This window comes from Monodon monoceros, unplaced genomic scaffold (genome assembly GCF_005190385.1).
Source record: "Monodon monoceros isolate NGI ecotype Baffin Bay Population unplaced genomic scaffold, NGI_Narwhal_1 Super_Scaffold_21, whole genome shotgun sequence".
NCBI lineage: Eukaryota > Metazoa > Chordata > Mammalia > Artiodactyla > Monodontidae > Monodon > Monodon monoceros.
The window spans coordinates 98,133,289-98,146,784 of record NW_021703778.1 but is presented as its reverse complement, the minus strand read 5'-3'; the positions used below and the strand labels follow the sequence as shown (position 1 = coordinate 98,146,784).

Below are 13,496 nucleotides of genomic sequence, written 5' to 3'. Positions count from 1 at the left end.
CTGGGTCAGCTTCAGGTTCAACACTGACCCACAGAAGCTTCTCTTCAGAAGACTGTTTCAGCTGTCGAAGAGACTTGGCACTGCTGTGACAGGGCTGAAGGAAGTCCAAAGGTTTAATATGACGAGAGAAAACAGGGGAGGACAGGACCAGATGGCTCTCTTCAATGTTTAAAGAGCTGCCACAAGAGAGACTGGAGTAGTTTTGTGCGCCTCTAGAGAGCAAAATCAGAGTTGATGGGAGATACAGATCTGAACTCAAAAACGGTTCAGAGTGGGGGGAAGGGGAATTGGATGAAGGTGGTTAAAGGTATAAACTTCCAGTTATAAGATAAGTAAGTCCTAGGGGGTGTAAGGTGCAACGTGATTAATCTAATTAACGCTGTATGTTATACATGAAAGTTAAGAGTGTAAATCCCAAGAGTCCTCATCACAAGGAAAAAATACTTTTTCGTGTCTTTTATTTTGTATCTGTGTGAGGTGATGGATGTTCACTAAACTTATTCTAAGCATTTCATGATGTATATAAGTCGAATCGTTCTGTTGTATACCTTACACTTACAGAGGGCTGTGTGTCAATTATATCTCAATAAAACTGGAAGAAAAAAAATGAATGAGAAAGAGTTGAACCAAAATGGCTTTAACTGTCTGAAACTAGAATGGGAAGGCACGCACAGTATGGCTGTACCTGTCATCCATAACCGTGGTGGAAAATCAGGCAGGAAATGCACCGCTAGGAAAAGGGAAGAGGATATTGATTCATCCAGTTATAGGTAAGATGAGCTGGGCTCTATTATTCCTGCCAACTCCACAATCCCGTGCTTCCAAGCCAGCCAATTCTTTTGGGTGAAGAAAGAACTTGAAGGAGGTAAAGGCACACACACAGGAAGGAAGTATTTCTAAGTGAGGCTCAGATGGCCATAATGCTCCCTGGTGTTCAGGGAAGAAAGGGTTGAAAAGTGGGGATGAATGAATTAGTGATGATCTCAAAGACTCTCTGACATTGCCATTTTTAGCAACTGTCAAACAATGCGTAAGTGGAACACACTCTATCTTGCATCTTGATTGTCAATAGTGACAAATGCAGTTAAAGAGCTATTCCAGGGGCAACCTTACTCTACTTTCATTTCTGTTTTCACCTCAAACTCTGACAAATTCCTTCGCTAACCTGCTAACATAATTATGTTATCAGAAATGACTAAAATGATGACCCTGAAAGCAGGATTTCTTTTGAGACAGTGAGTAAAATTCCCCACAGATAGGTAAGGAATTTCATACACACACACACACACACACACACACACACACATACACACTTATATACAGTGTGTGTAAGACGTTTATTTTGCAAAGCTAAATATAAGTAATCTTAAGTAAATATTTTAAACAGTAAGTACAATTTACCTTATGAAATAAATGCTAAAATGGGCATATCCAGACGTATTCCTTGCCCATGACAGAATGGCATACCACTCAAAAAGTCAGCAACGTTCCCCCCAATATCCCTAGGTCTTTTCAGTATCTACAACGGAGTATTTGAAAATTAAACCTTCCCAAACTTACAGTTTAGGCCTCTAAGCTTTAAGAGGGTGTGGTATAATAAAAACATCTATTTGGTCTTTGCCTTCCACTGGGACCTACAGTCCTTTGTTCCTTTGCCTGTTCATGAACATTAGGCTCCTATGCCTTCATTCCCCCCTCATCCAGCTTAAATCCCATGGCCAATCTTTAGAATTACCCTATAATATACACCCTCAACTCCCTAACCCATTTTTCTTTGTCACACTCATTTTGCAAAGCCCCAACCCTGGTTAAATCCAACTCTCTTCCAAGTCTGGGCCTGTACCTGGCAGCCAAACTGGCTGGAGAAAAACACGACTTGCCAATGGGTCCCACTTTCAATTCACGAGCGCAGATCTCCAGTGGGGCCCTGCATGCTGCCCGGCAATCGCACTCACTTCCCTGGTCCACCTGCTCTCCCACTCTCCCTGGGCGCTGCCTCCTTCCTCCTCAAACCTCCAAGCACCTTCTCTATCTTAAAAACTCTCCTCTTGAGCCTACTTCTTCCCCCAGCTAGCAGCCCGTTTCTCTGTTCCCCTTTATAGTAAAACTCCTTGAATAAGTTGTCTGTACTGCTATCTCCAAGTCCTTTTCTCCCATTCTCTTCCAACCTACTCCAAAGAGGTCCTCATCTCCATCGCTCCCTTGAAGCTGCTCTTGTCAAGGTCACCAATAACCTTCATTCATCATTCTTTCCTCCTGGAAATCCCTTGTGAAGTTGGCATCCAGGACACAACATTCTGTTGGTTTCCTCCTGTCTCACTGGTGGCTCCCTCTCAGTCTCACTCACGGGTTCCTTCTCTTCTGCCTGACCCGAGCACATGGGCTCAGTCCTTAGAACTCTTCTCTCTCCCTCTCAAGCCTTTATTTATCTCATCCAGTCTCATGTCGCTCAAAGACCATATATCAACGTGTGGATGACTCTCAAATTCTCATGTCTACACCAGACCTCCCTCCTGAACTCTGGACTCATATATTCAACCGCCCACTCAACATTTTCATTTTTGTATTGAAGAGGAAACTCAAATTTAACACGACTGAAAGTGATATCCTGATCTTGCCCTAAAAAAACTTCTGTATCCACAATCCTCCCCAACTCAACTGCTGGGAACTCCATCCTTCCATTTGCCCAGAATCATCTTTGACTCCCCTCTTTTCTCTTATTCCCAATCTTCAGTCCCAAGGGCTCTACCTTTAAAACAGGCCCAGAATCTGACATCTTCTATCAACCTTCATTGCTACCAGCCTGGTCCCAGCCACCACCAACTCTTTGTTTTTTTCTTTTTAATTGTGGTAAAATATACGTAACATAAAATTACTCATTAGCAACATTTAGTACAACCATCACTATCTAGTTTCAGAACATTTTCAGGACTCTGAAGGGAAACCCCAGCCCCATCCTCTGCCCCAGCCCTGGCACCACTAGTCTGCTCTGTACCCTCAGCTCTTGACTGGGTCACCATGAGCCTCTTGGCCGGTCTCCTCACTTCCTTATTTGCCCTGATCCCTCACCACAGCGTTCAAAGACTGAGTCAGATCACATCACAGCTTATCTTCAAACCTGCACCAAATGCTCATCTCGCTCGGAGGAGAAGCCCTGGCCCCGTGGAGAGAAGATGGCTTCTCGGATGTCTCCTCCTGCTTTCCTGGCCCCTCACTCTTCTCCAGCTGTACTGGCCTCCTCGTGATGCCCTGAACATCCCAACGCACACCCCTTCCTCGGGGCTTGCACCAGATGTTTCCTTTTCCTGGGAACATAACCCTTCCCCAGACCTGCACGGTTCCCGACCTCACCTCCTTCGGGTCAGTGTTCAAATGTCACTTTCTCAGTTAACATTCTTTTAAAACTGCCACCCTGGAACTCCTAATTCCCTTTACTTTGCTTGTATAATTTACTTAGATAAGTAAATTATAAGTAAAGTGTATAAGTAGATTTTTAAGTATATAAGTATGTTGTAAATATGCAAGTATTTGTTTCGCTTATAGTCTGCTTGCCCCACCCTCCTGCCGGAATGAAAGTTCCCTGGGCCAACATCTCTTTCTGTTTTGTTCTCTCTTGTCCCCTAATGCCTACAACAGTGCCTGACACCCAGTCAGTAATGTCTGTTGAATGAATGTGTGAGAGAGCAGCAGAGGGGCAGAAGTGGGTCGCTGCTGCCCTTATTCGACTAACTCCCTCTTCCCTGTGGTGGCCTGTGAAGATGGAAGGGGTGGCCATGCCACTGATCATGTAGAATCACTGGCCAAGGAGAGCATTGCCCAGAGGTCCCACACCAGGGATTCTGTGGGGGAGGGGCCCTGGTGGTGGCAGCTGTGACCTCCCTCTCTCACCTGTAACAAAACCCAATACCGTCTCTCCATCCTGGGGACTTGCCTAGGCCTCCTCCGTACCTGTTGTTGTCCACGTAGCGGATCAGCATGGGGTAGAAGGCATAGAGGTCTCTGCAGAGGACGGCAAACTCATCCAGAATGAGGAGCTCTGCCTCCTGGGCGTCCCCTCTGCTGTCGGCTTTCAGCTGCTCCTCTTCCTGCACGGTCTTCACAGCCTTCTTCTTCAGCTTCTCCAGAGTTGGGATGAAGTGGCTTCTTAGCAGGTCCGCCCTGGCTTTGCCGATGATTGGCTGCGCATACACTGTGTTTGCAAACAAAGGGCCTCCCCCTCATTTTGCACGTTATGACAATCGATGAAAGGGAAGAAGGGGTACTCAAAGGTGAGGCTGGGAAAAGCCATCAACTCAGGATGGCACTTGCCCTTCCTTCATCCTCTGCTTGGCACTTCCATCTCATGAAGCCTCAGTTGCTGGGGGTGGGGGTGGAGCTACAGGAGAAGGTCTCTATCCCTGTTCTGCTTCTCTAGGCCATGGGGAAACCTTGCCACCCTTTAACTCTTCACGTATGGCGTTTGCTATAACTCTGAGCTCTTCATAACAGGCTATCTTGTTTCACTTTAGAGTACATTCATGTTGGTTTTGGCTCACTAGCTAGATTATAAACCTTTTATTCATAATAACCAACACTGTGCTGAGTCAAGAGTAGGCACTGAATACTACTCTTTCTGGTTTATAGAAAAATCTCTTGTTAAAAATATATGGACCCAACCACAGTTCTCAGCCCCCAGGACTTGAGAACTGCCAACCTACTGCCTGGGGACTCCTCTGGGCCCTGAGAAAAGCCGAGAAACTACTATCATCTATAATAAACTGAGAGGCAGACTGGGGTGGCCACTAGAAGTCCATGAGCAGAAACAAGAAATCAGTGGGACCTGGGACTATGGTTCCAGCCTTCTTGAAGAGAAAGATAAAACTTACATGTCTCGTCGAGTTTCTTAAATGGAATATCCTATTGGTCTAATCCATAATAAAGATGAGAATCAGAGTAATTATTTAAAGATAAGTGAAATAAAATTCTCAAGAGTCATGAACCATTCACAAAGTGCATTGATTGCGCATTTTGTGTATTTCAAAGGTTCTTTCATGTAGGGTGTTTCAATTGGAAACAGCCTATAATCCAGCACTTTTTCTTTTTAATCTCACTTTACCTTATTTTTTGCTTTCATAAATACGGCTGTTTTAGAAAGAGAAGGCGAAAACAGTTCTCTGCTGAGAAGCATTAACCAACAGGTCGAAACAACACCGTGATGGCTCATGTTTCACACGCCAGCCTTCACCGGGCTGCATTTCTGCTCTGGATCTGGAATCGGAATGGCTGTTCCAGATATGGCTGATTTGAGGTTGCTATTTAAAATGGACTCTGCTTAGGCACCAGGAATGAAGTGGCCTAACTGAATGAGATCTGGGTTCACCTGTGAAATAACAGGTCACGTTCAGTTCCCATCAGGGTGCTGTGACATCTTTCCACTGCACCTCTGGGGAAGCTAAGGGAGTCCATCCTTCCATTACCTTCCTTCCCTTAATCCAGATTTAGAAATTAGAGCTCCTCAACAAACTGCCTTAGGGTTAACAATATTCCTGGGTTAATAGGTAAGAAAGGAACGCCAACTTTATCTACTCGTATGTTCCCAGAGGTCTATACTGTCTAGGAGCTATCAGTACCCAAAGTACTTAAAATTTGAACTTCATTTCAGAGACAGGAAGGCGGTAGAAGTTTTCTTCCTTGGAATATCTGCTCATTTGTCCAGGAAGCTAATAGCTACCACTGATCCCACCACTGTGTTTTATGGTTAGGAGATTGTAGGGGTGAAACAGCTATGGTCCATCAAAACCGCAGGTCCATCAAAGGCAATGACTTTGCTTTAGCTTCTGTCTTCTCAACTCTACTCTGACAGAGGACACTAAAATACTCATGGTTTCCTGACTGTGGAAAGTGTGGTCACTAATTTTCCAAGGCTCTCCTCTTTTGGAGTTGTTTCAGGAGCAGAAAATCAGCTAACAACATTCATTAAGAGCCTACTGCATGCAAGGAGGAATACAAAACAAGACGGAACTCCAAGTGAGGCTACTGTGAACCTAAGTTAGAGAGCGTCTTAGGAAGCATAAAGTGAAATACAAACGCTAGAAACTTACAGTACAGCCCAGATGGGAATGAGTTTTGTACGTGTGGAAAACACGCAGGATCACTTACCGAGAAAATATGGACAATTATTACTGTAGGAGCAAATGGAATTCTTAAGTACCAAAAGCAAATAAGCAATGATCATGGGAGTCGGGTAGAGTTTATCAAGAAGGGCTTCCTGGAGATTCGAGGGACCTGGATTAGCTGGGGAGTTAGGCAGGAGCATTTGCTCCAGGAAGCTCTACAGGGGAATAAGTCAATTCTTTTCACTGTTAAATAACTAAGTGCGGGGAGGGGGAATAGCTTAAAGATAGACTAAGAGAAGAAAAGAGAGTCCAGGCGTCTTGGTGCTGGGGCCGGGGCCGGGGAGGAAAGGCATGTGTGGTACCTGCAATGCGCTTCATCCAGGAGGCCTCATCGATGCCCAGGTTGTTGTTGATGATTTTCAGAATGTTGCCCAGGATGACACTGAGGTGTTCAGAGGTGACCTTGGTGCACCAGGGCCCTGTGCTGGGGGGCAGGTGCTCAGGCCCCCGCTCCCACCAGTAGGACAGGTAGTTGCAGAGCATGGGCAAGATCACCTCGATGACGTGGGGCATCTCCGTGTACCGGGCCCCTGACTCGGCCAGGTCGTTGATTTCCTTCATCAGGCCTTCCAGCTGGGGGATGTCAGGGCACATCTCCTCCACCGTGTCTGGCATCCCCAGAACTGACCGAGAGGGTACAGGAAGAATAAAGGGACAGTAATTCAAAAGCACAAATAGTGCGACCTTCTCTCTCTCTGTTCACCCCTCCTTTGGTCTTTAGACATAATTTTCCACCCCAGAGCCTCAAACAAGTAAGCTCCGGATACAGGGGAGCTTTTGCTCTCCTGCTGCCTTTGTAAAGACTGAAGCTTCCAGAGGCTGGGTTATCTTCTAGATGTCATATTCAGGTTAGAACACTTAAACTGAATCTTAAAGGAGCATAACAGAGACATGGCTGAGGGACATTTCATAAGACTTCTCTGTGATACAGTCAGTCTCTTGCTTCTCCATCTTGGCCTCAGTGCATGCAGGAAAGGCAGGGCTAGGAGAAAAGCAACCCATCGGTGTTGAGCTGCCCATTTGTGGTTGGGTCACCTGTATCATGTCTGTACTGTTTCAAAAAGGAAAAAGAAACATCTCGCATCAGAGATTCTTTCAGCTGGACCAGAGACAACACCTTCCATCCAGTTGAAATTTCGGGGAAGAAAACTTTGCACATACATTGATTTCTGCATTTACAAAAGAAGTTATTGATGACCTGAAGGAACCTTTGCCAAGACCTCTTGTCATTCGCTTAAACCTTTTTGTTTCTGAAGGTTTATGTGCAAGGAATAGTGAGTCAGCCCTATCTCTTCCTCACACTGAGTGACTAAGGCCACTTCACTGAACGAGGACAGACAGGATGAGATGATGACAGAGTTCAACATTAAACGTTGTCAGATACAAGAATAGCAAAAAGAAGAAGCCAAGGGGATATGTGTCTTGTTCTTCTTAAGGCAAAAGACACTCTTTCCCTCCAAGACAGGAGGAGAGACCAGAAACATCCTGAGGTTCCTGACGGGTGAGACGAAAACAAGGGCTCTGAGTGGCAGGGCGGGGCATGGTTGAAAAGAAGCACAAGCCGAAAGCTCTGCAGAGCGTCCATTTATGTCATAGCCCCCAGGGTCCACCTGGGCCTGGGAGGCAGCTCATTGCAGACTCCACCTACAGGCCAAACTTCTCACAGTGGGGCCGCAGCATCAGACACGGCGGGGGGGGGCTAGGGAGTCAGTGAAGCAACAGGAAAATGTGGTGCATTTTAGATCCACTAGTGGAGCCTATTAGATCCACTAGAAGATTTGAGGAAATTCTTTTTGATATTAGGAGTAAAGTGTAAAGTTCTCATGAATTTCAAAGGACAAAGCAGAAACTTCAGATAAAATGTGATGTTTAGTGAATTGGGTTGTGCCTGCAGGCCCTTTGCCATGGGGTTGCTGCTGGTGTGAAGTCTCTCTCTTTTCTAGATTTTAAGCCCATAGGAATGGAAGGGTTAATGAATAAGAGGCCACAGCAAATTCCTTGGCCTTTAGGAATATTGGCCAATTGAAGGGACTGTCTTGATTTCTGTCATAATTGTCCTGCCTGGAGCAGAGATCCAGAATAATCCTGGCTGCCTCAGTAGCTGTTACAAGTGGTTCTAGGAGATGGTGTGCAGCTGCACAGTGATGGACGATTCGGAAGAGCCTCCCTGCTACGGAGCAGGCCCTGTGAGGTGCTAACACCCTTTCCCTAACTGCGATTTTCTGTTGCTTTCGGTATGGCCTTTTGGCAGGTAGAAGGCTACAGATCTCTCTTCCTTGGAAGTTAGGAGTGAACCAGTGTCCTTTAAATCCAGACAATTCAAAAGGACTAGTAGCATGAAAGCCAAAGAACATCGAACTCCTATGATTTACAGCGTAAGGGAATTATAGAGGTTAGACACGATCCACCGCCAATGCTGGTCATTTGCAGAGAACAAGTCCAGCCTGTACCTTGCTGCAGAGCAGCAAGAATCGGGGGTGACATCAACATGGGGGTCTGGGGAGACTCTCACAAACAAAATCGTTTGACACATACAGTGTCAGAATCAATAGGTACAAACAGTACAGTCAAACATTCTACCGCCAAGCTCTGCACACAGAACAATGCCAACTGCCACAGATGCAACTGAAGTTTACAACTGTTTGTTGTAAAATTATACGTGAGAAGGCTCAGGGCGTGTGTGTGTTTAAATGTCACACAGAGAATACATCATCATGGACACTTTTTTCCCCTACCTAAGAGAAACACAGAGTTGCTTGAGGTTGCTTCACTGGAGTCATTACAATGACCTTTAAAAGTTATTTATGTGTAATTGGTCCTCGAGGGGAAGAAACATTTGTGATTTACGTGTTGTTTTGTTCTTCAAATGCCACATAGTAAACCCGCAGAATGAATGCTGCTGAGTTATCTACCTGAAAAACAGCTCAGCTGGGTCCTATTAGAATCAGACACAAGAATGTAAGAGGGGACCATTAGAACACACTGGCCTTTCATCTGCTAGATCAATGGTTCTCAAAGTGAAATCCTCCCACCGGCAGTGGCAGCATCACCTGGAAACTTGTTAGGACCTTCAGAATCCAGACTTACTGAATTAGAAACTGTAGGGGTAGGACTTGGCATTCTTTAGCAAGCCTTTCGAATGATTCTAATACATGCTAGCGTCTGAGAACCACTGAGTTAGATTCCGAAGTAGTATTTCCTTCACCAAGCAGCTCTTCCCTTAAGAAGACAGCATCAGAGAGCACCGTCTCTGTAGTACAGGCAGGCAGTTTACATGGAAACTGGACCTCCTTTCTCTCTGGCTGATTTTTCCAATAAGGGTTTGGGAAGTAAACTGGCTGGTGAGTAGGATGTTTTGGTCAATCTAATATTCTGATTAACAGACCACTGCCACACACAGCCAAAGATTTTATCTAGTTTTATCTAGCACATAACAGTATTCAACCTTTTCCAGTTTTTGGGTGAGTCAGAAAATGCTCCAGGACATTACAAGATAGAAGAGTTCCTAATATGAGTAACTCTGCTGGCAAAACACCAACTGGTAATTAATAGAGATGCCTTGATAAATCAGTTCATATTGTATTTCTCAACCAAAGACTCACATCATTTGTCATGTCACATCACCTGTCACATTCCTTTCCCTCCTTGGTCCCTCAGGCCACCTACTTTGTATAATGAATGAAGTCTACCTTCTCAGAGTCCATCAAGCCATCAGTCATTCTCTGGCTCCAGGCAAACCTGGTTATCCCAGAATAAATATTTGCGTACACTCTACTTTTCAACAGCCATACACATGGTCAGCATTCAGTCTTTGTTGATTCATTTGTCTTTTTTAAGATTTGATTTTATTTATTTTTGGCTGCCTTGGGTCTTTGTTACTGTGCACGGGCTTTCTCTAGTTGCGGTGAGCGGGGTCTACTCTTCCTTGCGGTATGCGGGCTTCTCATTGCTGCGGAGCATGGGCTCTAGGTGGGTGGGCTTCAGTATTGTGGCGTGTGGGCTCAGTAGCTGTGGCTCGCAGGCTCTAGAGCGCAGGCTCAGCAGTTGTGGCGCACAGGCTTACCTCTGGGAGCTCAAGAGCAGAGTAGGTCTCTCTCTTTCCCAAGGTGCAAGCTCTACACGTTGGTGATACACAGACAGAGACACACTTTTTCTTGAATCACAGTTGGAGCAGAATAAACGTATAAGTATCCAGCACTGTCATGACTGGACCCATGTCCCTCTGGAATTGGGGAGCAACATTTTAGCTGGCTTCTGCCTACAGATGTCACAGCCCTTCCTCAACCTTGCCAAAGCCTGCTCAGTTGTTCAGCTCCTACTTTAGCTGCAAGATGTGACTCATTCGGAATCATGAGATGGCAGAGAAAAACAAGGTTGGAACTATATTTTTCCTAGTCCATGAAAGAGGAGGAAGGGTGAGATGAGGCTAAGGAGGTTGGGGAATTAACTGAGAGACTTCACGTGAGACTTTGGAACGTGGAGGCATCTTGGCAGTGCTTCTCTCTCGACGAGCTCTGAGAACACTAATCTCCGCTGTATTCCAACTCAGGAAGAGAACTTTAAACAGTCTTGTCTAAATTGTCCTGGTCATTCTTTCTGGGGCTCATGTGCTTCTTTTATCTGAAGTAATGAAAGCAAGTGAGAATAAAGCCACCAAGGCTTATTAGTACTCTGGATCCTCAGACGGAAAGAAGAGTGGTGACAGAGAGAAGTGTGACAGGAAGCTTTCCTCTCCTAGAACCCTTAGGACCCATGATAGCTTGAAAAGGGGGCTTGAACCAAATGGAATTGATGCACAGTCTAGGCATCTGCTGGTACTGTGCATCAATATTTTAAGAAAATATTGGTTCTGAATAGGATAGGTTCTGGTTAGAAATGGTTTACTATGATTTTTTTGGGTCTGTTTTTCTTAATATTGATCAGACCCATGGTGTGGTAATTTTTGCTTCATGTCGCGTCAAATCATTGTAGTTCTTTCCAGTTGGAGTCCAAGCTTCATTCAAGGTTCCTGCTGGAAGCTCCTCTGTTCTAATCCATTGCCATTCAGCAGGATCACAATTCATCCATACATGGGGACTCTCTCTTCTACCCTCCAGAAGCAGGTTTACCACCTGCCTTGGATTCCAGTTCTCGGTTATCCTAGAAGAGGGGGTGGGAAAACTTTTCCTATAAAGGGGTCAGACAGTAAATATGTTAGCCATTGCAGGTCTGACAGTCTTTGCTGCTACTACTCAGCTGCAGTTGAAGGGGAACAGAATGGGCCACCCCCAAATATGCCCCTTTGGCAGAGGGGTTACTTTGAGCTGATTATTTTTAAGAAACTGCAGACCCAGGAGAGTGTCTGAAAACAGAGTTACTCTTTTGTAAGGAAAATCTGCATTTATAAAGAAAGTTTACCTTAGATACAAGTGCCTGTACCAGAAGAGAGCTCTTGCCCGAGATTACTTTTTCATCTGAAAGACTCACGTGCATGGCAGGGCAAACTGTTTACCAAATCCTTCCTCTTCTCACTTTCCCGTCAATTGCTACCCCCTCTGAAGCCTCAGACTCCGAACCCTTTCCTTAGATCAGGATGGTGTATAAGCCTCAATTGTTGGGCTGGCTTTTGAGCCTCATACCTTTGTGGGGCTCCCTTATGTACACATATGTACATAAGTAAAAGTTTGTTTTTCTCCTGTCATTCTGTCTTTTTTTAGCGGGGGGGGTTCTCAGCCAAGAACGATGAAGGGTAGAGGGAAAATTATTTTTCCTCCCCTACACAGTGCTAAAGCAGCTGCAGACAACATGTAAATGAGTGGGTGTGGCCATGTTCTAATAAAACACCATTTACAAAAATCAGTGGGCCAGATTAGGCCCGTGGCCAGAGTTTGCCAACCACTGTTCTAGAACTCAGTGCGTCAACACTCCTGTCAAATTCTCTTTCTTGTAGAATTTCAGTTCCTTCTCATGTTTTTCTCGGCTTTATTTTCCCCGAAGATGGAGAACACGTGGTTATCATCCTTGGAAACACGGCCTGTCTGTGGACTTGAAGAGTGTAACGAGGGCTTCCCTGGTGGCGCAGTGGTTGAGAGTCCCCCTGCCGATGCAGGGGACACGGGTTCGTGTCCCGGTCCGGGAAGATCCCACATGCCGCGGAGCGGCTGGGCCCGTGAGCCATGGCCGCTGAGCCTGCGCGTCTGGAGCCTGTGCTCCGCAACGGGAGAGGCCACAACAGTGAGAGGCCCGTGTACCAGAAAAAAAAAAAAAAAAGAGTGTAACGAGGTTATTAGTGTAGCTGTGCCCCTCCCACTGACACTCTGGAGAGGAACTGTAAAGGGCAGTCATATCCCCAGGTGCAGAAAGAGAACGGAGACCAGGGCAGACAGGAGAACCTGAATTTTTAGGATGCAGGGGATTTAGAAATCAACTACACTGTCTCCTCATTTTACAGAAGATGAAATCAAAGTCTAGCGCTAACAAAGTACTTGCCTGTGCCCACTTTTCCAGCAAGATGGAGACGTGCCACATGGTGCCAGTTCTGACCTCCCGGCCCCTCTCAGACCACGTGAACCAGCCACAGTGCTGCAGGCTGCCGTCCCTGCCTGCGTGGCCTTCCCTCCCGCCGCTTTCTTCAAGCACATCAGTGATGACCTCTGTGGGATGATACTTACTAGACCTCTCCCTGGGGGTTTTGGCGTTGAAGACTGAGAGTGGGTTGTAGCAGTCAAGGGTGGGCTCCAGGAATGCCACTGGTATGGCAGCTGCCAGTGAGGCCAGGCATTCTCCGAGGGCAGGACGTTGCCTGGAAACAAAGAAGTCCATTTAGAAGTGGTGACAGCCCCATGCTGGCCCCATGCATTGGTGGGCCACTTCCCCATAGATGGCTCCCCTGGACAGCCTGGGCCCCAGGCTCAGCAAGGTTGCATGCTCTTCCCCCTCCCTCACCTTTCTCTGGACACTAACCAACGGTTTACAATGCTCTCACTCCCTGATACCTAGTTCTTAAGCAACTACGGTGATATAATACACTGTGTAGCTTTGTTCTTCTCTCCCAGCATCTCTGAGAGCAAGTTTTGCTGGCATCCAAATTGAATCGGATCTTCCTGGTTCCCAGAATGTTTCGAAATCTTCTGTGTAATTTCTCTGTGTCTGTTCCCTGTGACTGGAGCTTGTGTCCACCAGTGGGAACAGTAGATAATGGGCCAAAAGCACCAATAAGACACAAAACTAAAAGCCTGTTTTGCGAGAGAAACGACAGGTCCTAAAACACATTACTTGATTTAGACGAAAGAGCTCTAACACCTATTACTTCTCTTTTTTTCCACAAACATTTGTGTGTCCACCATGTATTAAGCTCTGGCT

General features: G+C 45.9%; 1 protein-coding gene across 2 annotated transcripts in view; it reads right to left on the bottom strand.

Moving 5' to 3' along the window:
• RYR3 (ryanodine receptor 3) overlaps nucleotides 1–13,496 on the bottom strand; it is a 563,985-nt gene that overhangs the window by 62,090 nt on the left and 488,399 nt on the right. For both annotated transcript variants that reach the window (XM_029237020.1, XM_029237021.1), the window contains exons 65-67: nucleotides 12,806–12,936; nucleotides 6,458–6,778; nucleotides 3,949–4,189 (exon numbers count right to left, since the gene is read on the bottom strand). In XM_029237020.1, coding sequence (XP_029092853.1) covers nucleotides 3,949–4,189; nucleotides 6,458–6,778; nucleotides 12,806–12,936 — 693 coding nt within the window. The remainder of the gene's footprint in view (nucleotides 1–3,948; nucleotides 4,190–6,457; nucleotides 6,779–12,805; nucleotides 12,937–13,496) is intronic.